This window comes from Equus przewalskii, chromosome 19 (genome assembly GCF_037783145.1).
Source record: "Equus przewalskii isolate Varuska chromosome 19, EquPr2, whole genome shotgun sequence".
NCBI classification, from domain to species: Eukaryota; Metazoa; Chordata; class Mammalia; order Perissodactyla; family Equidae; genus Equus; species Equus przewalskii.
Genome location: NC_091849.1, coordinates 33,068,116 through 33,092,976, shown reverse-complemented (window position 1 = coordinate 33,092,976; position 24,861 = coordinate 33,068,116). Strand labels below are relative to the sequence as shown.

General features: G+C 40.3%; 1 protein-coding gene across 2 annotated transcripts in view; it reads left to right on the top strand.

The window, feature by feature from the left end:
• Window positions 1-21,085, top strand: part of LOC103543209 (DLA class II histocompatibility antigen, DR-1 beta chain-like) — a 75,176-nt gene extending 54,091 nt beyond the window's left edge. Inside the window, exons 2-8 of one of the 2 annotated variants that reach the window (XM_070585823.1) lie at window positions 201-266; window positions 3,835-4,153; window positions 9,757-10,026; window positions 12,646-12,927; window positions 19,849-19,959; window positions 20,419-20,442; window positions 20,741-21,085. In XM_070585823.1, coding sequence (XP_070441924.1) covers window positions 4,054-4,153; window positions 9,757-10,026; window positions 12,646-12,927; window positions 19,849-19,959; window positions 20,419-20,442; window positions 20,741-20,754 — 801 coding nt within the window. In that variant the 5' untranslated portion in view covers window positions 201-266; window positions 3,835-4,053 and the 3' untranslated portion in view covers window positions 20,755-21,085. Of the gene's footprint in view, window positions 1-200; window positions 267-3,834; window positions 4,154-9,756; window positions 10,027-12,645; window positions 13,565-19,523; window positions 19,960-20,418; window positions 20,443-20,740 lie in introns of those variants that run through there. The other variant, XR_011530049.1, reaches the window with a different exon arrangement.
• The last annotated feature ends 3,776 nt before the right edge of the window (window positions 21,086-24,861 follow it).

The window sequence follows — 24,861 nt, the reverse complement described above, 5'->3', positions numbered from 1 at the left end:
AGAATTATCAGTGCAATACTCAACACTATTTGTAATAGTTTGCATACGTTCTTGTTTCATGACTTTTTTTTCTTCATTTTGTGAGGAAAATTGGCCCTGAGCTAACATCTGTTGCCTATCTTCTTTTTACTTGAGGGAGATTGTCTCTGAGCTAACATCTGTTCCAATCTTCCTCTATTTTATGTGGGATGCTGCCACAGAGTGGCTTGATGAGCAGTGCTATGCCTGCGCCCAGGATCAGAACCTGTGAACCTCAGGCCACTGAAGCAAGAATGCAACTTAACCACTACACCACTGGGCTGGCCTCTTGTTTCATGATTTTAATGGGACTGAGTCTATGACTTCATATATCATATTATATCAGTTACTCATTAGAGATAGAGAGAGACAGACTAAGCCAACATAGTTAAATGTGATTTGATGTTAGTACTTTCATATTATAACAGTGATCTGCCAGAAGTGTGTCAGAGATTCCTGCATGTCACAAACATCTCCCAACATTTCATGGCCTTCTTGAACATTTTTAAGCCTATCAAGAATTTTATAACTCACTTAGTTTAACTCTTTATCATGGTAGTGACTCTGTCTTTAACTAACAGAGGGCAACTACAGGCACCCTTAGAACACTATCCAGGCAAACACTCCAGTGAATTTCCCATATAGAGCACAACAAGCAGTTTGTTTCTGATGGTCTAAAGTCACAGGCTATAAAACCATAGTGAAGGGCTGGCCCCCAGGTCAAGTAGTTGAGTTTGTGTGCTCCGTTTTGGTAACCCAGGGTTTCACTGGTTCGGAGCCTGGGCGCAGACCTAGCACCACTCTTCAAGCCATGCTGAGGTGGCGTCCCACATGCCACAACTAGAAGGACCTACAACTAGAATATACAAGTATGTACCAGGGGGCTTTGGGAGAAGAGGAAGAAAAAGAAAGATCGGCAACAGATGTTAGTTCAGGTGCCAATCTTAAAAAAAAAATCATAAATAAAAAGACTAACTATATTGTAATTAACAGCAATAGCACTTAAGGAAATGTTTACAATTAAAAGAATTTAGTTTTGACTTCTGTTTTTGAAGGAAAATAAAACAACTGCAATGTATTTTGCCTAGATGGCAGAACCAATTGCCTATAGGACCAATTCTTGTTATGCTTTTGTGTTTTTCATAGCTTAGAAATTGTAAAACTGAAAAGAATTGCTCACTTTTGGAGAAGCTTAAAGTTCCTAATAGACCTTATGTATCTTCTGCTGTAGTTATTAGAAAACATTTTTCCTCTGGTTAATACCATAGTCATAGTTTAGATTTTTTTATTATTATTATTAGTTGGCCCCTTTGTTCTTATTTTAACAACTAACAGGATTCCTCTGAAAACTTTTTCTCTAGGATCAGGTCTCAAATTCTGAACTATAGAGACTGACAGGGTAACTTTTGCACCCAGATCATCTTTAGCAACTCTAGATAGATGTGTAATAGCACCAAGTTTTTTTCCTTTATCTTGTAACCTGTGGAATGAACATATGACCAATATAGGGATGCAGCAATAATTAGCGAGTGTCGTATGCTCCAGTGTTCTCAAAACCTCTCTACAATATTGAAAGAGCTGATTTGTTTGACAGGCACACCATGTGGGAAGAGATGTCAAGACAAAGGGAGTAGCTCATTCTCCCGCTCGAGGAGAATACTTACTAGTAAGTTTACCTTTTCAGAGTAGAAACCTGTTTTACCTACAAGGATGAAATTTGGCTTGGCTTCCTCAGATTATCCCATGTCACAAATAGTCAATTCTGAGTAAATTATGATTTTCTGTTTGTCCAATTAAATGTCATATTTTCCTGGCTGCATTTGCACAACTTCCAACAGTACTGAATTATCACTGGTGTCCAGGGACATAGTTTCTTCTCAAATCCAGGAACAATAGTGACCCCTACTCAACTTCTCCAAGAAATTTTGAACTTTCACATTAACAGAAATATATTTTTCTACAGTAAATGATGTACTATTTCCATTCTATTCTGAAATGTTCAAACTTGCACTACATTTTGCTGAGAAATCTGAAATAATGAATAAGAATAATACATTGGATTTAGGAATTTGGAGGCCACTGTTCTCTTTAATAAGAAGGAGACTTGTATGGGATCTATGGGTGTCATTACACAAGATAAATGAAGATTTTGTCATTTCCAGAGGAGAGTAACAATGGTAATGAGGGGAATCTTTTGAAGGAACTAGAGTTGCTACATAATAGCTGTCTTGATTTATATAAAATGCTGTCATTCATCAAAAGGAGTAGTCTTCTTGATACATGTATTCATGAATTAAAGTGATAAAAATAGTTTTAATATAAGGGATACTATTCTTTTCAGAAAGTGAATGTGAGGCAATATGAAATAACAGTTGAGTTTGTAGGGTTTGAGATCACATATACCTTGGCCCAATTTGGACTGTACCATTTACTAGCCTTGTATCCTTGCAAAAGTTGTTTAACCTCCACCATTTTATTCTCTCCATCTGCAGGGATGGAAAGGGTACTTAAATCTCTGAGATGATGTGAGAATGACATAAAAATATGATGCATAAAAAGCCCTTGTATAATTCTGGATACCAACTAAAATGCTCAAAAATTGCTCAAGTTATAGTTATTTTTATTCAGCATGGTGAGCATTTTGTCACTAGAAATGTTAAGGGACATAAAAAAACAACCGCTTATCAGAACTATGGTGGAGTGAGAATTAATGCAGAACTTTAGGTATAGAGATGTCCTTTAAAGTCCATTCAGAACCTGAAATATTACATCTATATTAATATAATGTACAATAATCATCTAAAGGTAGAATTATAGGTTTGAAATTACATAGGTTTAAAACCAAAGGATGTTAGTCACAGTTTCTCCATAGTGTTGTATTTCCTGAACACTCTATAATGTATTCATTAGAAAAGTTTTCTTATATCTTTCCTTGGGCTAGAGCAAGAGAAGGTGAATAATAAAGGGACCCATGGCCAAGAAAATGAGGCAATCATAAAGGAGACGAGGAGTAAGAAACTGAACACTTTTTCACATGAAATATTAATTATTCTAAAGCAGAGTTGTGCAAGAGGCTGACTCTGAGTCCTTTATGAATCTCTCAGCCTCCTGCGTACTTTGATTTGGACAGCGGGCCTCATCACATTATTAGGTTAGGTGTCATACAAAGGTACTTTCAAGACCCTCCTTCTACATAGGTCACCTTCTCTAATTCCCTTTCTCTGTGTGTATTCTGGAGGTGCCATTAAACTCAATGACAGCATCAGGAGGCAAACTTGAAAAACCTTTTCACTTCAGTTTAGTTACTGACTAACTTTCAATTTCCTTTAGTTGATCAGGGCATGCCTATCTTTAAGGAGGTACATTATGTTCTCCAATCAACAGCAATAACTCTGTCATATCATCAGTTACCAGGGGATACTGCTTCTCGAGCAGTCCACAAAATCACACATTTTCCAATATTGAAATACCTGAAAGATCACAGTGCCTTCATTTCAACTGTGAGAAATTAAGTAATTTGCCCAAATCGACAACACTAGGTTAGGTGTAATAAGGACCAGATTAAAGGTCTCCTAACTTGCAATCATCTTCCCTCCACCCCCTCAACTCCAGACACACAAATATATATTTGTCAAAGCAGCTCTGTCTTCAAGGGAGAGAAATGAATGCCCATAATAGGCTCGAAATTATGTACGAAACACTGACCTACACAGAGCTGGCTTGCAATGGGAGCCCAATTAAAAATTTTCAGATACAACTGGATCAAACTTTAGAAGCACCAAGCTCAAACAATCCTTCTAATTAAGGAAATCTAAGTTTCAGAAGAGGACCTTCAAACTAAATCTTTGACCAGCAACTGATGATGCTGTTCATCTCTGATGCTAGTTGGTTCTCAACACTGAGATTACCCAATCCAGGAACAAAGAAATGAGTTCCCTGGTTGGTATTACTTGGGGTGTGGGTGGAGGAGGGTCATAGTCCTCACTGAGTGAGACTTGCCTGCTCCCTTGTACCCTGTCTCTCCTGTTCTCCAGCATGGTGTGTCTGTGGTTCCCCAGAGGCTCCTGGATGGCAGCTCTGACAGTGATATTGATGGTGCTGAGCCCTCCTCTCGCTTGGGCCAGGAACACCCAACGTAAGTGCACACCTTGGGTGGTGAGCTATTGTGGGGTGGGGGGAGGAAGGGAGTTAACTTTGTCACTGTGTCCAGGCCATGTACCTTAAAAGTTGTGACATTTTCTTCAGTGACCACCTATCTTTATCATATGGATCCCTAACTCCACCAGAGAAGGAGCCTGGATGCTTGCGCTCTTTACAAGTAGTGCTTGAGGAGCCTCCGTATATATAGGTCATTTCTTCTCATCTCTCCTCTAATAAAATCTCTACAGCCTTGCATCCCATTCTCTCAGGATCTTGAGAAGAGTTAGAAATAATGATGTCAAGATAATTCCGTATTCAGTAGTTCCCTTTATTATGTTGATTTATGCCAGAAAAAAGGGAAGATTTCTCTGAAAATTTTATGAGGCATCGAAAGGAATTAGAAAGATCTCTCCTAGAAGATCCTGTGTGATGTCTTAAACAGGATCTATGATGGTGGCTCCTCTCCCGATGAGAGCATGTATCAAGAGTCTCCCCCATTATCTCCTTTCCTTTCTCCCTGAACCCCAATGTTTACAAGGCCTGTGTCCCTGTCCTGGAGGGTCTCTGACAGAAGTTGGGGTTGGTGCTCTCTATTTCTCCCATGGAAAGTACCCTGGAGCTGAAGCAGGGGTCTTTAGACCTTGGAATGACTCTATAGTAAGAAGCATCTATGGGGTGTTCTTTGATGCCTTAAGGAACTCAAGGCATCTTCTGGAAAACTGGCACAGGGTAGTGTTCATTACAAATCAGTTTTGAATCTTTTTATACTATCAGTTTCTCAAACCTCTCCCCTTTCTCTGGGCAGAGCCCACAAGAAGGGATTCAACTAGTATAGGATAAGTTATATGAAATTCTGGCTTTGTAAGTCAAAAATAGTCAAATATAAGCAATTTCATATGGTTCAAAGTATACAACCTGAGCAGAGTATAAAAAGTGTGAAGGTTGTTTACCTCCCATAGGGCTAGAAGCCAATAAGCAAGTCGAGGGGACTCATGGGTCTACTGAGGTCTTGATCCCAAATGTCATAGGTTCATTCATCATGCCCTCTGTTTTCCTTAATTAGCCATGTTTTTTTACCTGTACTTCCAGTTCTTCCCTATTCTTTCTCCAGCTACATCATTACTGAAAATCCCCAAAGTTTGCACCGACCCTCAGCACTATAATAGATCCACTGGATGAGATGAAAAGGAATGAAATTTTCCCTCTTTCTTATAGTCCCTTTTCCTTACCTGTGAATGTTTCTTTTCAACTAGTAGAAGAAAGGGGAAGTCTGTCTGAATTTCTCACAGGAAACTGAAGGGATGTAGGTGTCATCAGAATAAAAGAGTTTTGGAGCTTGAGCCCCTTCTTGCTTTCCAGGATCCCCAAAGTGATCAATTCCCAGGACTCATTAATTTAGACAGAAATATTTTTATTAATTTAGACAGAAATATTTTTCTGAGCAACTATTATATACTGAGCTCTGTTCTAGGCTTAGAGAATTATATTTGAATAAGATAGAAAAGTCCCCTACTGTCATGGAACTCACCTAATGACAGAGGAAAAAGCCCAATAAATATTTAACAAAGAAAAAATTTCAGAGAGCAATAAGTGCTCTGAAAAAAATACATCAGAGGTATGGAACAGAGAGAATTGGAGTCATTTGACTTTAGTTCAGGTGGCTGGGGAACTCTCCCTGAGAAAGTAACATTTAGTTGAGACATAAATGATGGGAAGAAGTCAGTCAAGTGAAGGATCCAAGGGACAAGACTTCCAGGGAGAGAGAACAAGGGGAAAGGCTGAGGCATGGGAAGATATTTTCTGTGTTTAAGGGACAGAGGGAAAGCAAGAGCGGCTGAAGCATAGCGAGCAAGGGGAGGTGTGCTCTCAGTGTCACCACTACCATTTTTGTATCACTCAGGGAATTACCAAAAGGGACCTCATTGTCAGTACTGAATATTTTTTTTGATGTCAGCATCCTCTGACTTATTTAGATTTTTGTCTGATGAGCTTTTACATATATTGAAATTTGATATGATTCCCTTCTCATTAATGACATGATAGTTTTCAAAATCTTCATCTACTAGTTCATTCGCAAACATGAATACAACCCAAAGTCTGCACCAAACATTTGTTAAGGTTGATTTATTAATTATTAGCTTCATAGTAAGCACTAGCAATTAACTTCTTTCAGAAAACCATGGATTTGCAGGCCTCTGTAAACTGCAGCAAGAATAGAGTTTAAAAATTATTTATACTTGCTCTTCCTGGGACAAAAAATTCCTTGGTCATAATTTCAACACAGGTGTCATAGCGGGGAAATTAGAAGCCAAAAACTACTTTTTATGAGAAGTTCGGGAGTGCAATATGTGGAGTAATTGTACAGGGACAATAACATTTTACAGTTTTCTTGTAGTCCAGCCTGCCTGTAATGAATGTAAGCCACTGACAAAGTGGTTATTGAGCCAGGTAGAAAATACATACCTAGTTGTCTATATTTTCTTGTTTGAAAAATAATGTCCAAGTAAAATACTTATGCCTTTCAGACATCCTGGATTTTGGATTTTTCCAATCACTGTCCACTTTGTTTTGGGTGAGCCTGAAGCATTAGCACACCTAAGAACAGTCATCTTTTGGTTAGAATCCATAATAGCTTTTAATATTCTTTTATTTACTTATTTAGTTAGTTTTTTTGCAGGCGAAGATTGTCCCTAAGATAACATCTGTTGCCAATCTTCTTCCTTTTTCTTCGTTTTTTTCCCTCAAAGCCCCAGTTGTATATAGCTGTAAGTCCTTCTAGTTCTTCTATGTGACCTGCCACCACAGAATGGCTACTGAAAGACAGTGGTGTGGTTCTATGCCCAGGAACTGAACCCAGGTCACTAAAGCACAGAATGTTGAACTTTTTTTTTTTTTTGATGAAGATTAGCCCTGAGCTAACTGCTGCCAACCTTCCTCTTTTTGCTGAGGAAGACTGGTCCTGAGCTAACATCTGTGCCCATCTTGCTCCACTTTATATGTGGGACGCCTACCACAGCATGGCTTACCACGTGATGCCATGCCCGTACCTGGGATCCCAACTGGCGAACCCCGAACCACCAAGGTGGAATGTGAGCACTTAACCACTGCACCACCAGGTCGGCCCCAAGCATGATGAACTTTAACTGCTAGGTCATCAAGGCTGCCTCTTACTATTCTTTTTTTTTCTTTTTTTGAGGAAGGTTAGCCCTGAGCTAACATCCACCGCCAATCCTCCTCTTTTTGCTGAGGAAGACTGGCCCTGAGCTAACATCCTTGCCCATCTTCCTTTACTTTGTATGTGGGACACCTGCCACAGCATGGTTTGACAAGCAGTGCCATGTCTGCACCCAGGATCCAAACCAGCAAACCCTGGGCCACCAAAGTGGAATGTGCTAACTTAACTGCTGTGCCACCACATTGGATCCTCTTAATACTCTTTTATTAAGCACTATGAATGATTTTTAGAAACCTGTTCCCCATGCAGAGCTATTTTTCCAGCAAAATAAATTTCTTCAGGACCAACATTTTTATGAGATATAATGTTGGAAATTTTTTCAATGTAATTCTCAGGTGCTGTGTAATTAACAGCAGCTTTTTCACCATAGGTTTTTCAGATGGTATAATAGGTTCTCAGTCAAGGATTGTTCCCCCACCCTCCCCAGGGGACATTTGGCAATGTCTGGAGCCATTTTTTGTTGTCACAACTAGAGTTTTCTTCTGACATCCAGTGGGCAGAGGCTAGGGATGCTGGTAGACATCCCACAATGTACAGAACAGCCCTCCCACAACAAAGAACTCTCTCATCCAAAATGCCAACAGTGCTGCAGTTGAAAACACTGGTTTGTTCTGTGCTGCTTCTAAAAATTCTAGACTCACACTTTATACACACACTCATCTCCCAATTCAGTTACTAGTGGTTTGTTTTTGCTTGTTTAATTACAAAAAATATAGCAAGCTAGACAGTTGCATAAATTCACCACTTTCTTGTTGAATCCATTCAATCAATGCAGACTCAAGATCTTCATTTTATGACTTTTTTGCCTTATGGGATTTTTTCCAATATTTCATTGTCTTGGTCATCATGAGCTCTGTTAAGTTTTAAAAACTTGCCTGTATAAGTCATAAATTGTGACTGCCACAAATATTTTTCAGTAAAATATATCAAACTTTTGCAGTAATCTATATTCTGTTCTATTGATAATGTCTGATGTTCCCATTTATTTGTCTCACTTTTAACTGCAATGTTAACGTTTTTATCTCCTTTTGAAAATTTCTCAGTTCAATTAAATATAAAGACAAAAGACATCAAAAATATATACATATATGTAGGTATATACATATATGCATACCTGTATGCATATATTATGCATACACACATATTATGCATAAATATATTATGTATACATACTACATATATATGTATGTTTATATATATTGAAACTGCAGGAGCACATGTGACCAGCTAACAAATAAGAGCTGTGAGACATGTCTGACCCTTTACCTCATCAGGTCAGATTTGCCAAATGAGTTTGGCATCAAATTTTTTAAAAAGATCTGTTGTTCCAAGCTTTCTGGATTTGGATTTTCAGATAAGGAATTGTGGAACTATATTAGGATCATAGTTTTAATCTCCTTAAAACTCTTCAGGAGTTTCCCACTACAGTTGGTATAAATTCAAAATCCTAACATCACCTACAAGGCTTTTAAGTCCCCAGCTCCACTTGATTTCTCCAGTCTAGCTTTTTACCTCCTTCCCCTCATGGTCTCTCCTTCAGTGAACTGGTTTCTTCTGGTTTCTTGAGGAAATTCAGCAATTCTTTCAAGCTTCTCCACGTGGTGTTACCTTTACCTGAAATGTGCTTCCCTTTTTCCCCAAACATACACACTCACTCTTCTCTTCCACATCAACTTAACTTTTCCTGTCACATCTTAAATGTCACTCAGAGACCACTTCTCTGGCATCCTGAGGTAACTGAGATCATCCTGTTATTCTCTGTTTCAGAACTCCACACTTTTCTTCTGACATTTCTCACCCCTGTATAAAATCTTGTGTGGTTGGGTTTTGTCCATCATTTTCATCATTTTCACTAAATTTTAAGCTTCAGGAGTGGAGGGAAGATGTCTGTTTTTCCCTTCTTGGGATTCCCAGGGGACAGCAGGGTCCTGAAACAAAATCAGCACTAGTGAAGTTTTGTAGAATGAAGGAGGTGGGATGTGTTTAAGATGGGGAAAGAGCAGTGGGATAAGGGGAGGGAGCTGTGAGTGTCTCTCAGGTGGAGGTGTCCAGGAGGAGGTGGTGATGGGGACAATCCTAGTCCACCTCCTACTTGGAGGTCTGCAGACAATCACAGAAGCCCAGTGGATCCTGAGTGGCTCCGGACTAGAGGGTTCTCCTCCGCCCGCCCGGCCAGGCCTCCCTCCTTCGCGGGCAGATGAAAGATGATCTCGTGGGGTGCTGGTAGTTCGTGGTGCCAGTGGAGACAATCAGGGGTGCCTTAGTGCCCCCACCTGCTCCTGGGCGCCCAGCATTGGTGGGCGTCGCCGTCAGTCTCTTCTCGGGAGCCCGCCCCAGTGACTGGGTCCTTTCTGTCCCCGCAGCACATTTCTTGTTTCTGGGGAAAGCCGAGTGTCAGTTCTCCAACGGGACCCAGAAGGTGCGATACCTGGAGAGATACATCTATAACCAGGGGGAGTTCATGCGCTTCGATAGCGACGTGGGGGAGTTCCGGGCGGTGACCGAGCTGGGGCGGCCGGACGTCGAGCGCTTGAACGGGCAGAAGGACGTCCTGGATGACGCGCGGGCCACGGTGGACACGTACTGCAGACACAACTACGGCGTCATTGAGAGCTTCCTGGTGCCGCGGCGAGGTGAGCGCGGCGGGTGCACGGCCAAGGGGGCGGGGCAGTGTGTGTGTGTATGTGTGTGTGTGTGTGTGTGTTTGAGAGAGACAGAGAGACAGAGACAGAGACAGAGAGACTCAGTCCCTGTGAGTGTGTAGGACCGTGAGCAAGTACAAGTTACAAGGGACCGTGTGAGAGCGGGTTGTGGAGAGAGTGTGTGGTTTGTCAGTGTGTGATTGTGGGGACAGAGTGTGTGTGTGAGGGCTGTCCTGTGAGCTGAGGTGGGACAGAGAGAATGTGTGTGGTGGTGGGAGGAGTGGGCCTGGGGTCTGAGAGAAGGGAAAGAGGGGGCAGGTGTGAGGTGGTGGGTGCAGGAGGGCGGCTTCAAGCAGCTTCCAGGGCCGCTGTGGGGGAGGGGGAGGAGGTGGGGGTGAGAGTGGGAGTGGGGGCGGGCAGCAGCAGCGCAGGGGGCTGGAGAGGGAGGAAACATTGGTTGGGGCGGGTGGTTAGACGCATTGGGAGGGACATTTAAGGTGAGGTCTGTGTTTGGGCTAAAGTTTTAGGAGAGGCAAGATAAGGATTGTAAAAGGTTTGGGAGAATGTGAGGAGACCAGTCACAGACTGATCTTAGCACCCACCCTTCCTAATCCTGAAATCCCTGAAATAAGTGTGCCTGTGTCGTTGTTCATACGCATTTCATTGAAAAAAACAGTATCAGAATTTTTTTAAATTATTATTTATTCTTTTTTTTTTTGGCGAGGAAGATTGACCCTGAGCTAACATCTATTGCCAATCTTCCTCTTTCTGCTTGAGGAAGATTGTGGCTGAGCTGACATCTGTGGCAATCTCCCTCTGTTTTATATTTGGACACTGCCATAGCATGGCTTGATGAGTGGTATGCAAGTCTGCACTGGGATCCAATGTGAACCCAGGCCACGGAAGTGGACTGCACAAACCCGACCACCATGCAACTGGGCCGGTGCTAGTATCAGATTTAATTTTGAGGAGGTGGGGGGGACTCTGAGGCACCCCTGATCTTTCTGAGGCTTCTTTTAGGTCTGGGTTTCCTGTGTGTGTGCTTTTTTTCTTACTTAAATCTTTACCTCGTTGAAATGATTGTGAAACTAGTTTTTTGAATTATAGTTTTGTTACTTACCATACTGATGTTACTATTTTTAGAAGCTAATAGTTAAGTAGTTACATATTATTTCTTTTTACAGTTGTAACAATTTACCTCCCATTCCCTTTTGTTAGACTTTTTATAGTACTGCCAAATAACGCAGCTGAAAATTCCTCTCATTAATTTTTAACTTTTAGTGCTTTGACTTCTAAAGTTCTTGAACATTTTTCACGTATTTATTGACTAATTGTTGTTGCTCTAAGAATTATCATTGTCTATCATCTCTGGGGTCCTAGTGTTTTTCTCAGTGCTTTTATGGGTTATCTATGCAGTAAGATTAACACTATTCTGATATTTGATTCAGCATTTTCCTCGGTTTCTGGTTTATATTTTTATTCTGTTTATTACTTTCTGTGCTAGGAATTTAAACATTTTTATTTAATGAAATATGTTTCAAAATTGTTAGCAGTGATTTACCATGAATCTTAATTCTATCATTTTGTGGTATTATAAAGACGTTTTTTCCCAGCTTTCTCCTTTTTTTTTAAATTGTGTTTATTGAGGCTGGTAGTGTCAGGAATTGTCTCAGGCACTAAGCACACGTTAATGAATCCTAGACTGTGCCCTGAACTCAAATGTCAGCTTAAAAAGAGAGAGCTGTGAAATGCTAACAATTCCAATAATAGATATGCTTATTTTGCAAAGGAGGGGGACTGATCTGCTGATGTACTTCTAAGAACTTTTTAAATGAATGACTTTCCTTGCTCCTTTCCCTGTCCTTCAGGAATCACGCCCTTCTTGGGACTCAACTCAACTCACAGACTTTGGGAATCACCTCTGTCTAAGATGCCTGCTTCCCAGGGCAGAACCATTTCTGTGGTGTTCTAAGGTGGTGGTGCAGCATTCACAGGATTTCACATTCTATCTCCATCTACCTTGAGGTTTTCCCCAGTTTATCCACACTGCTTTGAATCATATTTTCTCTCCAAGCAAAGAAGGAGGATAAATAGCTGATGTATATTGAAGGCTAAATTCCAGCCATCATTTTATGCACTTTAGGTGCATTAATGCTCACATAACCCTAAGAGGTACGTTAGCATTATTACCCCCTTTATAGGTGAGAGAGCTGAGGCATAGAGGAATTTAAAAACTCTCCCAGGATCAGTCAGAAGAGACAGAGGCTGTATTTGAACCCAGGTAGCCTGGGCTTCAGAAATCACACTTTTAATTAATATACTAAATGCCTTACAAAGATTTGTAAACACTTCCATTCAACAATAAATAACTATTTAATACTATGAAAAAAACCCCACAAATTTCCTGAACATCTCTCAAATCCAATGGGCCCCTGCTGTTAGGATTAATTCCACACTTAAGACTCTAACTCCTGTTGGGCCACATGGCCGGCTTTGAGGGAGGCCTGCCCGAGACTGGATCCTGGGCCTGGAGACTGGAGGCAGAAAGGCAGCCACCAAGGAGACTTATTCTGTCCTCCTCACTTATTCCCTCCACCTTTTCTCTCCTAGTTGCGCCTACAGTCACTGTGTATCCTGCAAAGACGCAGCCCCTGCAGCACCACAACCTCCTCGTCTGCTCTGTGAATGGTTTCTATCCAGGCCACATCGAAGTCAGATGGTTCCGGAATGGGCAGGAAGAGGAGGCTGGGGTCGTCTCCACAGGCCTGATCCGTAATGGAGACTGGACCTTCCAGACCATGGTGATGCTTGAGACAGTTCCTCGGAGTGGAGAGGTCTACACCTGCCAAGTGGAGCACCCAAGTCTGACAAGCCCTGTCACAGTGGAATGGAGTGAGAAGCTCTCTGACCCCATAAATTCCTCACCCACAAAGAAGGGGACTTTGCTTATCCCTAAGCATCAGGTTTCTCCTCTCTGCACACCATATTTTCATTTGCTCCTTGTTCCCCTTGCCTTCAGCACAGGTCACAGGGGGTAGACCTGTGATTGTTTCTATAAATACCTATGACCCCTGGGGAGGCAGTTATGCCTGGCAGACAGAGGAGAGGTTATCCCTGTTTTGAGACTTCCCGTGATATCACAGGTCATGGTTCCCCCTTGGCTCTGGGCACCGGTCCCCTGCTTCGGGCTGGGCTTGTACTCCTGGCACTGTTGCTCTGAGTTATTCTTTGTGATCAGAGCAGAGGCGCATCCTCTGTAATGTAGGGGCCTTCCTGACATAAGTGGAGTCCAATATCAGCTCTGCCTTTTATTAGCTGTGTCTCCCTAGACAAGCTACTCAACCTCACATGGTCCCAGCCTCTTCTTCCATCAGATGTTGAACTAGTGGCCTTATGTCAGGGCTGCGATCTTTAAATGAGTTCAATGCCTCAACCTTGTAGCTACTCAATGTGATTTTTAAATCTCTTTTCCAGAAATGGCCAACTATTGTAGTTCTTCCAGGGCAGCCTTCTTCCCCTATTCTCAAACATCTTTTTTTTTCTCTTTGATCTTTTATTTTTATTTTATTTTTTTTATTGAGTTAATGATAGGTTACAATCTTGTGTGATTTCAGTTGTACATTAATGTTTGTCATGCGTGTTGTAGGTGCACCATTTCACCCTTTGTGCCCACTCCCCACCCCACCTTTCCCCTGGTAGCCACTAATCTGTTCTCTTTGTCCACATTTTTAAATTCCTCATATGAGTGGAGTCATACACAGATTATCCTTCTCTAGCTGGCTTATTTAACTTAACATAATTCCCTCAAGGTCCATCCATGTTGTTGCAAATGGGATGATTTTGTTCTGTTTTGCAGCTGAGTAGTGTTCCATTGTATATATATACCACAACTTCTTGATCCATTCGTCTGTTGGGCACTTAGGTTGCTTCCATGTCTTGGCTATTGTAAATAATGCTGGAATGAACATTGGGGTGCATAGGACTTTTGGGATTACTGACTTCAAGCTCTTTGGATAGATACCCAGTAGTGGTATGGCTGGATCATATGGTAGTTCTATTTTTAATTTTTTGAGGAATCTCCATACTGTTTTCCATAGTGGCTGCACTAGTTTGCATTCCCACCAGCAGTGTATGAGGGTTCCATTCTCTCCACAACCTCTCCAACATTTGTTGCTATTAGATTTAGATATTTTTGTCATTCTAATGGGTGTAAGGTGATATCTTAGTGTAGTTTTGATTTGCATTTCCCTGATGATCAGCGATGATGAGCTTCTTTTCATGTGTCTATTGGCCATCTGTATATCTTCTTTGGAGAAATGTCTGTTCATGTATCCAGCCCATTTTTTGATCGGGTTGTTTGATTTTTTGTTGTTGAGTTGTGAGAGTTCTTTATATATTTTGGATATTAAGCCTTTGTCAGATATATGACTTGTAAATATTTTTTCCCAGTTAGTGGGTTGTTTTTTTTGTTTCAATCCTGTTTTCATTTGCCTTGAAGAATCTCTCTAGTCTGATGAAGTCCCATTTGTTTATTCTTTCTATTGTTTCCCTTCTCTGAGAAGACATGGTGTCTGAAAAGGTCCTTTTAATACTGATGTCAAAGAGTGTCCTGCCTACATTTTCTTCTAGAAGCCTTATGGTTTCAGGTCTCACCTTTAGGTCTTTGATCCATTTTGAGTTTATTTTGGTGAATGATGAAAAAGAATGGTCAATTTTCATTCTTTTACATGTGGCTTTCCAGTTTCCCCAGCACCATTTGTTGAAAAGACTTTCTTTTCTCCATTGTATGCCCTCAGCTCCTTTGTCAAAGATAAGCTGTCCATAGATGTGTGCTTTAATTTCTGGGCTTTCAATTCTGTCCCATTGATCTGTGCACCTGTTTTTGTACCAGTACCATGCTGTCTTGATTACTGTAGCTTTGTAGTAAGTTTTGAAGTCGGGGATTGTGATGCCTCCCGTCTTGTTCTTTTTTCTCAGGATTGCTTTAGCAACTCGGGGTCTTTTGTTGCCCCATATAAATTTTAGGATTCTTTGTTCTAATTCTGTAAAGAATGTCATTGGGATTCTGATTGGGATAGCATTGAATCTGTAGATTGCTTTAGGTAGAATGGACATTTTAACTATGTTTATTCTTCCAATCCATGTACATGGAATGTCTTTCCATCTCCTTGTGTCATCATCCAATTCTCTCAGAAAGGCCTTGTAATTTTCATTATGTAGGTCCTTCACTTCCTTAGTTAAATTCACCCCAAGGTATTTTATTCTTTTTGTTGCGATTGTGAATGGTACTGTGTTCTTGAGTTCTTTTTCTGTTAGTTTGTTGTTAGAATATAGAAATGCTACTGATTTATGCAAATTGACTTTATACCCTGCAACTTTGCTGTAGTTGTTGATTACTTCTAAGAGTTTTCCAATGGATTCTTTGGGGTTTTCTATATATAAGATCATGTCGTCTGCAAACAGCAAGAGTTTCACTTCTTCCCTCTCTATTTGGATTCCTTTTATTCCTTTTTCTTGCCTGATTGCTCTGGCCAGGACCTCCAGTACTATGTTAAATAAGAGTGGTTATAGAGGGCATCCTTGTCTCGTTCCTGTTTTCAGGGGGATGGCACTCAGTCAGTTTTTGCCCATTGAGTATGATGTTGGCTGTGGGTTTGTCATATATGGCCTTTATTATGTTGAGGTAGTTCCCTTCTATGCTCATTTTGTTCAGAGTTTTTATCGTAAATGGCTGTTGGATCTTGTCAAATGCTTTCTCTGCATCTATTGAGATGATCATGTGGTTTTTATTCCTCACTTTGTTGATGGTGTGTATCATGTTGATTGATTTGCAGATGTTGAACCATCCCTGTGTCCCTGGTATGAATCCCACTTGATCATGATATATGATCCTTTTGATGAATTGCTGAATTCTGGTGGCCAAAATTTTGTTTAGAAATTTTGCATCAATGTTCATCAGTGATATTGGCCTGTAGTTCTCTTTTTTCATGGTGTCCTTCTCAGGCTTTGCTATCAGTGTGATGTTGGCCTCATAGAATATGTTAGGAAGTGTTCCATCCTCCCTAATTTTTTGGAATAGCTTGAAAAGGATAGGTATTAAATCCTCTCTGAAAGTTTGGTAGAATTCCCCAGGGAAGCCATCTGGTCCTGGGGTTTTATTCTTTGGGATGTTTTTGATTGCTGTTTCAATCTCTTTCCTTGTGATTGGTCTGTTCAAATTGTCTGCTTCTTCTTGAGTGAGCTTTGGGAGATTGTAGAAATCCAAGAATTTATCCATTTCCTCTAGGTTATCCATTCTGTTAGCATAGAGTTTTTCGTAGTATTCTCTTATAATCCGTTGTACTTCTGCGGAGTCTGTTGTTATTTCTCCTCTTTCATTTCTGATTTTGTTTATTTGAGCTTTCTCCCTTTTTTTCTTTGTAAGTCTGGCTAGGGGTTTGTCAATTTTATTTATCTTCTCAAAGAACCAGCTCTTTGTTTCATTGATCCTTTCTACCGCCTTTTTCATTTCAATAGTATTTATTTCTGCTCTGATTTTTATTATTTCTCTCCTTCTGCTGACTTTGGGCTTTATTTGTTCTTCTTTCTCTAGTTCATTTAGGTGTAGTTTAAGATTGCTTATTTGGGATTTTTCTTGTTTGTTAAGATGTGCCTGTATTGCGATGAATTTTCCTCTTAATACAGCTTTTGCTGTATCCCATGTGAGTTGGTATGGCATGTTATCATTTTCATTAGTTTCCAGGCATTTTTTTGATATCTTCTTTAATTTTTTCAATGATCCATTGCCTGTTCAGTAGTGTATTGTTTAGTCTCCGCATCTTTGTGCCTTTCTCAGCTTTTTTCTTGTAATTAATTTCTAGCCTTATAGCATTCTGATCGGAGAAAATGCTTGTTATTATTTCAATTTTTTTTAATTTGTAGAGGTTTGCCTTGTTTCCCAACATATGGTCTATCCTTGAGAATGTTCCATGTGCACTTGAGAGGAATGTGTATTCTGCTGTTTTTGGATGAAGTGATCTATATATGTCTATTAAGTCCAATTGTTTTAGTTTTTCATTTAGCTCCACTATTTCCTTGTTGATTTTCTGTCTGGATGATCTGTCCATTGATGTGAGTTGGGTGTTGAGGTCCCCTGCTATTATTGTGTTGTTTTTAACATCTTCCTTTAGGTCTGTTAATAGTTGCTTTATGAACCTTGGTGCTCCTGTGTTGGGTGCATAGATATTTATAAGTGTTATTCTTGATGAAGTGTCCCTTTGATCATTATATATTGTCCCTCTGTGTCTCTCTTTCCCTGTCTCATTTTGAAATCCACTTGGTCTGATATGAGAATTGCAACACCTGCCTTTTTTTCCTTGCTATTTGCTTGAAGTATTGTCCTCCACCCCTTCACTCTGAGCCTGTGTTTGTCGTTGGGGCTGAGGTGTGTTTCCTGGAGGCAACAAATTGTTGGAGCTTGCTCTTTAATCCATTTTGCCACTCTGTGTCTTTTCATTGGAGAGTTCAATCCGTTTATATTGAGAGTGATTATTGATGCATGTGGACTTAAAGCTGTCAATCTGTTGCTCATTATCTGGCTTTCCTGCTTTTCTCTTCCTGTGTGCTTTATCCTACCCATTTGATACTGCAATTTCTTATGCTGGGTTTCTTAGATTTTTGATTATTTATGTTTTGTGTCTCTGTTCTGTTGTTTAGTTTAGTGCCTACCCTGAAGTTTGTATTTAGAATCTCGTGTATAATATAGTCTATTCTCTGGTGGTCTCTTATTTACTTGGCTAGACTAAATTAGTCCCTTTGCTCTTCCCCTCCTAAATTATTATTTTCACTTCTCGTTCCAACTTGTATTATGAGTTTGTAGTTAGAGTGATAAGATCGTCTTTGCTTTGGTAGTTTCCTTACCTTTATCCTAATGCTATAGTTGAATATTTGCTATCCTATTCTGGTTCTATTTATCTGTCTCCCTACTCTGTGGTTTGTGACCCCTTTCTCCCTTTTTTCTTTTTTCAGGTATGGGAGCCTTCTTGAGGATTTCTTGTAGTGGAGGACTTTTGGTTACAAATTCCCTCAACTTTTGTTTGTCTGGAAAAGATTTAATTTCTCCCTCATATCTGAAGGCTATTCTTGCTGGATAGAGTATTCTTGGCTGAAGAGTTTTATCTTTTAAAGCTTTGAATATGTCACTCCATTCTCTCCTAGCTTGTAAGGTTTCTGTAGAGATATCTGCTGAAAGTCTGATAGGAGTTCCTTTGTAGGTAATTCTCTTTTGCCTTGCAGCCTTGAGTATTCTTTCTTTGTCATTCATTTTTGCCATTTGTACTACTATATACCTTGCAGTACGTCTTTTTACATTGACAAATCTAGGAGATCTGAAACCTTCCTCTACACACATTTCTCCCTCAATCCCTAGATTTAGGAAGTTCTCTTCTATAATTTCATTAAGCACACTTTCTGCTCCATTTTCCTTTTCCACATTCTTGGGAATTCCTATGATCCTTAAATTCTTTCTCCTCATTGAATCTGCTGTCTTTCTAATACTTTCCTCATTCCTTTTAATCCTTAGCTCTCGTTCTTCCTCTGTCTGGAACCATTCAGCCTATGTTCGATTTTGCTAATTTGCTCCTCTATGGAGTCTACCCTGGCATTCAGGGAATCCGTATTCTGTTTTATCTGGTCCATTGTGTTTTTCATCTCTAGTAATTCTGTTTGATTCTTCTTTATAATTTCAATCTCCTTTGTGAAGTAACTCCAGAACTCGGCTTGTTTCTCTATCTTTCTCTCTACCTCATTGAGTTTTTTGATTATAGCTGCTCTGAACTCTTTTTCATTTAGTTTACCTAATTCCAAGTCCTCAGGACTTAATTCTATGTTTTTATTGTTTTCCTTCTGTTTGGGGCTTTTATAAATTGCTGGATGGTAGAGGAGTGGTTTTTTCGCATGGTGGTAGAATTCGGTTGCAGTTACAGCCTGTCCCCACTAGATGGGGGTCGAGTGCCATGCGTTCTGAGCTCTCCACCTTCGGGCAAGATGGCGGCACCCAGTGCGCTTTACTGGGGCGGGGCCAGGGGCAGTTTCTCTCGTGCACCGATCTGGATTCGATCAGTTCTGTTATCTGGTCTCCTGGGGCCCTGCGTTTATGGGGTCCCTGTGCACGGAAGCTTTCCCCCATCAGCGGGTTTACACTGTACTGGCGGTGGGAGTCCTAGACAATCCCCGGGTCACGCGGCCCCTCCCCCACTCCTTCCTGGACCCGTGGGGCGATCCCGGTTTCTAGGGGATGGAGCGATGTTCTCTGCTACCCGGTTCCAGCTCCTCCGAGGCGGGCAGCAGGGGCTCCTTCCTCTGTCTTTTGATACTGTAGGTCTCTCAGTCCTGGTATTAGGTTCATTAGCTGAAATTCAGGGTTTTTTTTTCAGTCCTTTGTTGTACTTTGGAGGGGAGAGAGTCCCACGTCAGCTCACCCCGCCATTTTGCTCTGCCTCCTCTCAAACATCTTTTCTTTTTGAGGAAAATCAGCCCTGAGCTAACATCTGCTGCCAATCCTCCTGTTTTTGCTGAGGAAGACTGGCCCTGAGCTCACATCCATGCCCATCTTCCTCTACTTTATATGTGGGACGCCTACCACAGCATGGCTTAACATGGGGTACCATGTCTGCACCCAGGATCCGAACCAGGGAACCCCAGGCCACCAAAGTGGAATGTGCGCACTTAACTGCTGTGCCACTGGGCTGGCCCCTCAAGCATCTTAATCCCAGAGTCTCAATTAGGGAAGCTGTATTTGGGGTAAAAATCACTAAAACTGTCTTCTGTTCTCAGGGGCGCAGTCTGAGTCTGCGCAGAGCAAGATGCTGAGTGGAGTCGGGGGCTTCGTGCTGGGTCTACTCTTCCTTGGGGCGGGGCTGTTCCTCCACTGCAGGAACCAGAAAGGTGAGACCCTGCCAGCAGCTGAGACCCACACAGAATTTTACGGGGAGAATCATGGCTTTGCTCAACTTAGTTCTCTGTGTACCAGTGGCCCTGTACAAAGCCTTTCTTTATGTGCTCACCTTCAAATTTCCTGGAAATCCAGAAATCAACAGTCGATGGTTACTGTGTTGAAACATAAGAAGTTATGCCCCATAGAGATGAGAGAAGGGTTAACGTGCATGGAGATCTTGCTTTGAGATCCTGAGACAAACGCAAGAAGAGCCACTAAAGCTGATGACATTACACTGGATTTGTGTGATGGAAACTTCATGGGTCACACGCTCTCAGTTTCTGCTCTCCTCTCTGCTCTGTGGGTTGTCCTGTTAGAGAAATCTCAGGAGGGGAGGCTGGGAACATCATATTTGGGGACAGATTGGCCTCAATATCTTTTAACTATATGCCTTCCCCTCTCTTTCCTAGGACACACAGGGCTTCAGCCAACAGGTAATGCTCTTTAATCCTCTTTTAGAGATGGGTTTGGTCTCCTAGAACAGATGGTAGAGGTGACAAGATGAGAGAAGAAATAATGGGAAAGACTTTGAATTCTGATCATGCAGTTTTCTATAAAGCTTCTCTCCACTTAATAAAATGGCCTGCTCCCTGAAGTAGCATTGGCTCAGGGTGTCATTAGAATTTTTTCCTCCTCTGACTGCAGAGCTTTATCATGAGGCCCTGAGAGAGGGGAAAGGAAGCTGCTTGTAGAGTTAGCTCTGGAAATAACACTCTCCTCTGTCTTCTGCAGGACTCCTGAGCTGAAGTGTAGATGACGACACTCAAAGAAGAACCTTCTGTCCCAGCTTCTCAGCATGAAAAGGTTTCCTGCTTGGCCCTTATTCTTTTACCAAGAGCGTACTTTCTCAGGATTTGGTTTGGTCCTGGTTCAGTGACCCTGCAAAAAATGTCATCCCTATGGCTTCCTCAGCCCCTGCCTTTGGCCTGGAAGTCCCCAGTATTGATTGTAGTACCTTGTCTGCATTCTTTCTCCCTCCCCATTGTATTCAACCCTTATGGCCTCCTATGCACCTGCACTCACCTCTGCCCACATTTCTTTATAAAGTTTTTCTCAAATAAACATGGAGTGAAAATCTTCTGCTTCATGCAACTTCAAGGACAAGAAGTAGAAAGAAAAGAGAAAGAGAAGATTGCGTCACAATACAATAATGTTTTTTATTTATATTCCTGAATTTTGGTCACATGTGGATCAGGAAGGTTTCTTTGCTACATTCCCTATTTTATCTTGAGTTTTCTGTATTCTTTAGTTAGGAATATTTAGCTGAGCTAGGAGAAAGCCCTTAATATTCCCATATCATGATGGTCTCCTACATTTTTGTGTTCTCAAAGATAAACACACAAGTCACTTCCCATCATTGGATACAGCAAGGGGACTATAGATATAAGAAACACGGGTAACTTTTAGGATATGATTACCTCAAAATTTTTATAATCATGTGCTTTTGTCTCTTTTTCTCTGATGTTTTAAAAGAAAGTATCTAGGGGCTGGCCCCGTGGCTGAGTGGTTGGGTTTCCATGCTCCAATTCGGCAGCCCGGGGATTCGCTGGACATGGCACCACTCATGAACCCATGCTGAGGCGGCACCCCACATAGCACAACTAGAAGGACTTACAACTAAAAATATACAACTATGTACTGGGGGGGTTTGGGGAGAAAAAGGAAAAATACAAATCTAAAAAAGAAAACAACAAACAACAAAAAAACCTCACCTTTAAAAGAAAGTATCTAAACCAGGATAGTTAAACTCCCATTTTCTTAGACTAATGGTGGGCTTCAACACTTCAATCATTTTCTATCTCTCAGATAAAAAACAGTGCCATGCTGACTCTTTGGCTTGGCTTGTATCCTTCCCCATAAATAGGTCTCAGAAGGCCATCAAGACGAAACCACAACTTTAATGACAAAAGGCATTTCTGAGGGCCTCCAGATTATGTGACATACTTACTGTCTGTCACAAGAGTATCCTGTCTAGATCTTACCTTAGCAGAAATCAGAGACAATGCTGGGAACAAAAGAGAATCTATGAATACACTAATGTTCATCCAAACAATGAAGAACTCTGCAGCTGGCAGAAAAACTGAGAATACTCTGGGGAATAATCTCCAAAATGAATTTTGAGTAAGGTACAGGAGAGCTTGTACAGTACATAGCATTTTATTTACTAAAATAGAGGAGGGGAATAGGAATATATAGCTATATGCATTCTTGGTATCTATCTATCTAATGGTCGCCTATAGGGCAAAATGAGGGAATAGGTTGAAGGGACAAAGACGAAACCTGACCTTTCAGAATATATCTTATTTAATAGTTTTAACTTGAGGAACGTTTCAAATATTTTATATAATCAAAAATTTAAATCAAAACTTTAAAAAGACAATACATAAAAACTAAAAACAAACTGTAATTATTGAAACAAGCTTGACAAAGCATATATGATAGGAAAGAAACTGGAAAAGTAAATCAAACTTTTTTCGCCCTTGCATAAAACACTGGAACTATTATTGTAAATCAATATATAGCTCTAAATTCCATACACTTCAGTAATACAGAGGCGTTAGATAGGTTTCATACAAAGGTAATTAAAACAGTTAAGAAGACAATCAGTTCTGCTATTGTGTTCCATCTGAAGAGTGAGTTTCAAATGTAAATCAAATCTAAAGAATAAATCATTGATTGAAAAGTTTATTTCAAAGTAATACTCATTTGAACACAATTTGTCCACTGTCAGAGACAACTATTACTGTATTTTCAAGCAAATGCAAAGCTTATTTTTGCATATTTTAATTATGCTATGTATTATTTGTGTGGAACAAGTTATCATTGTATAGGAATTTAGTAAGCCAATAGTAACGTCTGCAGTACACATACGGTTAGGATAAGTTCTGTTTGATCCCAGGGTTGCAACTTTACCCTCACTTTGTTCTCTGAGGTGAAGAAATGAGTTGTCTCATTTTTTTTGAGACCTGTGATGTGAAATTATAAGGTAGAATTAAAGGGTATGGCGTGAATATTTCAATGAAGACGCTTTCTGCAACTAGTAGCAGAAAACCCAATCTAATTGCCTTTATTTTTCTTTAACTTATTATCTTACGTAGCAGATAGACACAAGGTAGGGAATATCCAGAGTTGGTCAATTCATCAGGCCAGTGGCATCATCATTGATCTTAAAGGCAGCGAAAGAGAGCTGCTTCTTCTCATGTGCTTTTATAAGGAGCAACTAAACTTTTCCCAGAGTGTTCGCAGTAAACCCACTTCCCCACACATTAGGGGGACCATGGGATTACAATGGTAAACTCAGACAAACCGTGATTCACCCTTTGTGACATGCCCTGCCTCCTCTGATGCACATGGGAAGAAAAGGAGCAAAATCATCTTTTTTAGAAAGAAAGAAATGGTAGATGGGGTGGGGGGAGTGATTTTAGGGGAGGGAAGCTATAGTATATGGTACTATTAGATTGTTTATATTTTCAATTATTTCATGAAAGATGGTAGATTCTTGATGGGCAGCATCAATTCAAAGTTTTGTTTTATTTTAGCACTGAGCATTAAATGTCAACTATAAGCCCAATTGCCAAAAGAAAAAAACAAGCAAGCAAGAAGATTATTTCTTTGTTTTTATAAGTTAATATAAGGATTCTTAATTTTATGAGGAAAAATATATTTTCCAGGGAATTTTTTTAAAAGACATATAAAAAAGGAGTGACTACCTTTATAAGGTGCCAAAACCTATTATACATCTATTTAATAAGCACTTTCTTTAGCATTGATTCATTACGGGTTAAATGCACCAGTAGAACAGTCCAGAATTAGATCCCTGAACAGTTGGGTAGTTTAATATAGAGAATTTCAAGTCATTGGTAAGGTGTATCTCAAACTCATTCCTTTCAACAAAATGATTTCTTGATGAATAAAAATTGAAACATAAAAAGAAAGTTTAAAATAACTAAAGCAGGGATTGTTATTATTTCTATTACTATCATCATCACTGTCATAATTATATCTGAAGACAAGAAGCCTTTCTAATACTGGATGCATTGCCGATGGGAGAGTATAATGTTACAACTACTTTGGCAAACTCTTGGGCAATTTCCTAAAAAGTTAAACATGTATTTTCCATATGATCCAGCAGTTCCTCTCTTTGGAATCTACCCAAGAGAAATGAAAAGATATGTCCTCACAAATATGTGTGTGCAAATGTTCTTAACAGCATTAGTTATAACAGCCCCAAACTGGAAACAATCCAAATGTTCAACAATTAGTGAATAGATAAACAAAATATAGCATACCCATACAATGGCATACTATTCAGCAATAAAACAGAACAACTAAAATATAGAAAGAAAATAATGATATATGCTACAAAATGCATAAACTTCAAAAATGTTATAGTAAGTGAAAAGAGCTAGGCACAAAAGACTGCAAGTTATATGATTCTGTTTACATGAAGTATCTAGAAAAGACAAATTTGTAGAAAGAAAGAGCAGATCAATGGGTGCCTAGGGCTCGGGATGGCAGAGAGGATTAACTGTGAACAGGGAACTTTGTGAGGTGATGGAAATGTTCTAAAACTGGATTGTGGTGATAGACACATCTATAAATTTACTAAAATCATTGAATTTTCCGTGTATGAAGAGTGAATTTTGTGGCATGTAAATTATATCTCAATAAACTTGTTAAAAACAGCCTTTTAAAAAAGAAATCTCTTGGACCGGCCCGGTGGCACAGTGGTTAAGTTCGCACATTCTGCTTCTTGGTAGCCCGGGGTTCGCCGGTTCGGATCCCAGGTGCGGACATGGCATGGCTTGGCATGCCATGCTGTGGTAGGCGTCCCACATATAAAGTAGAGGAAG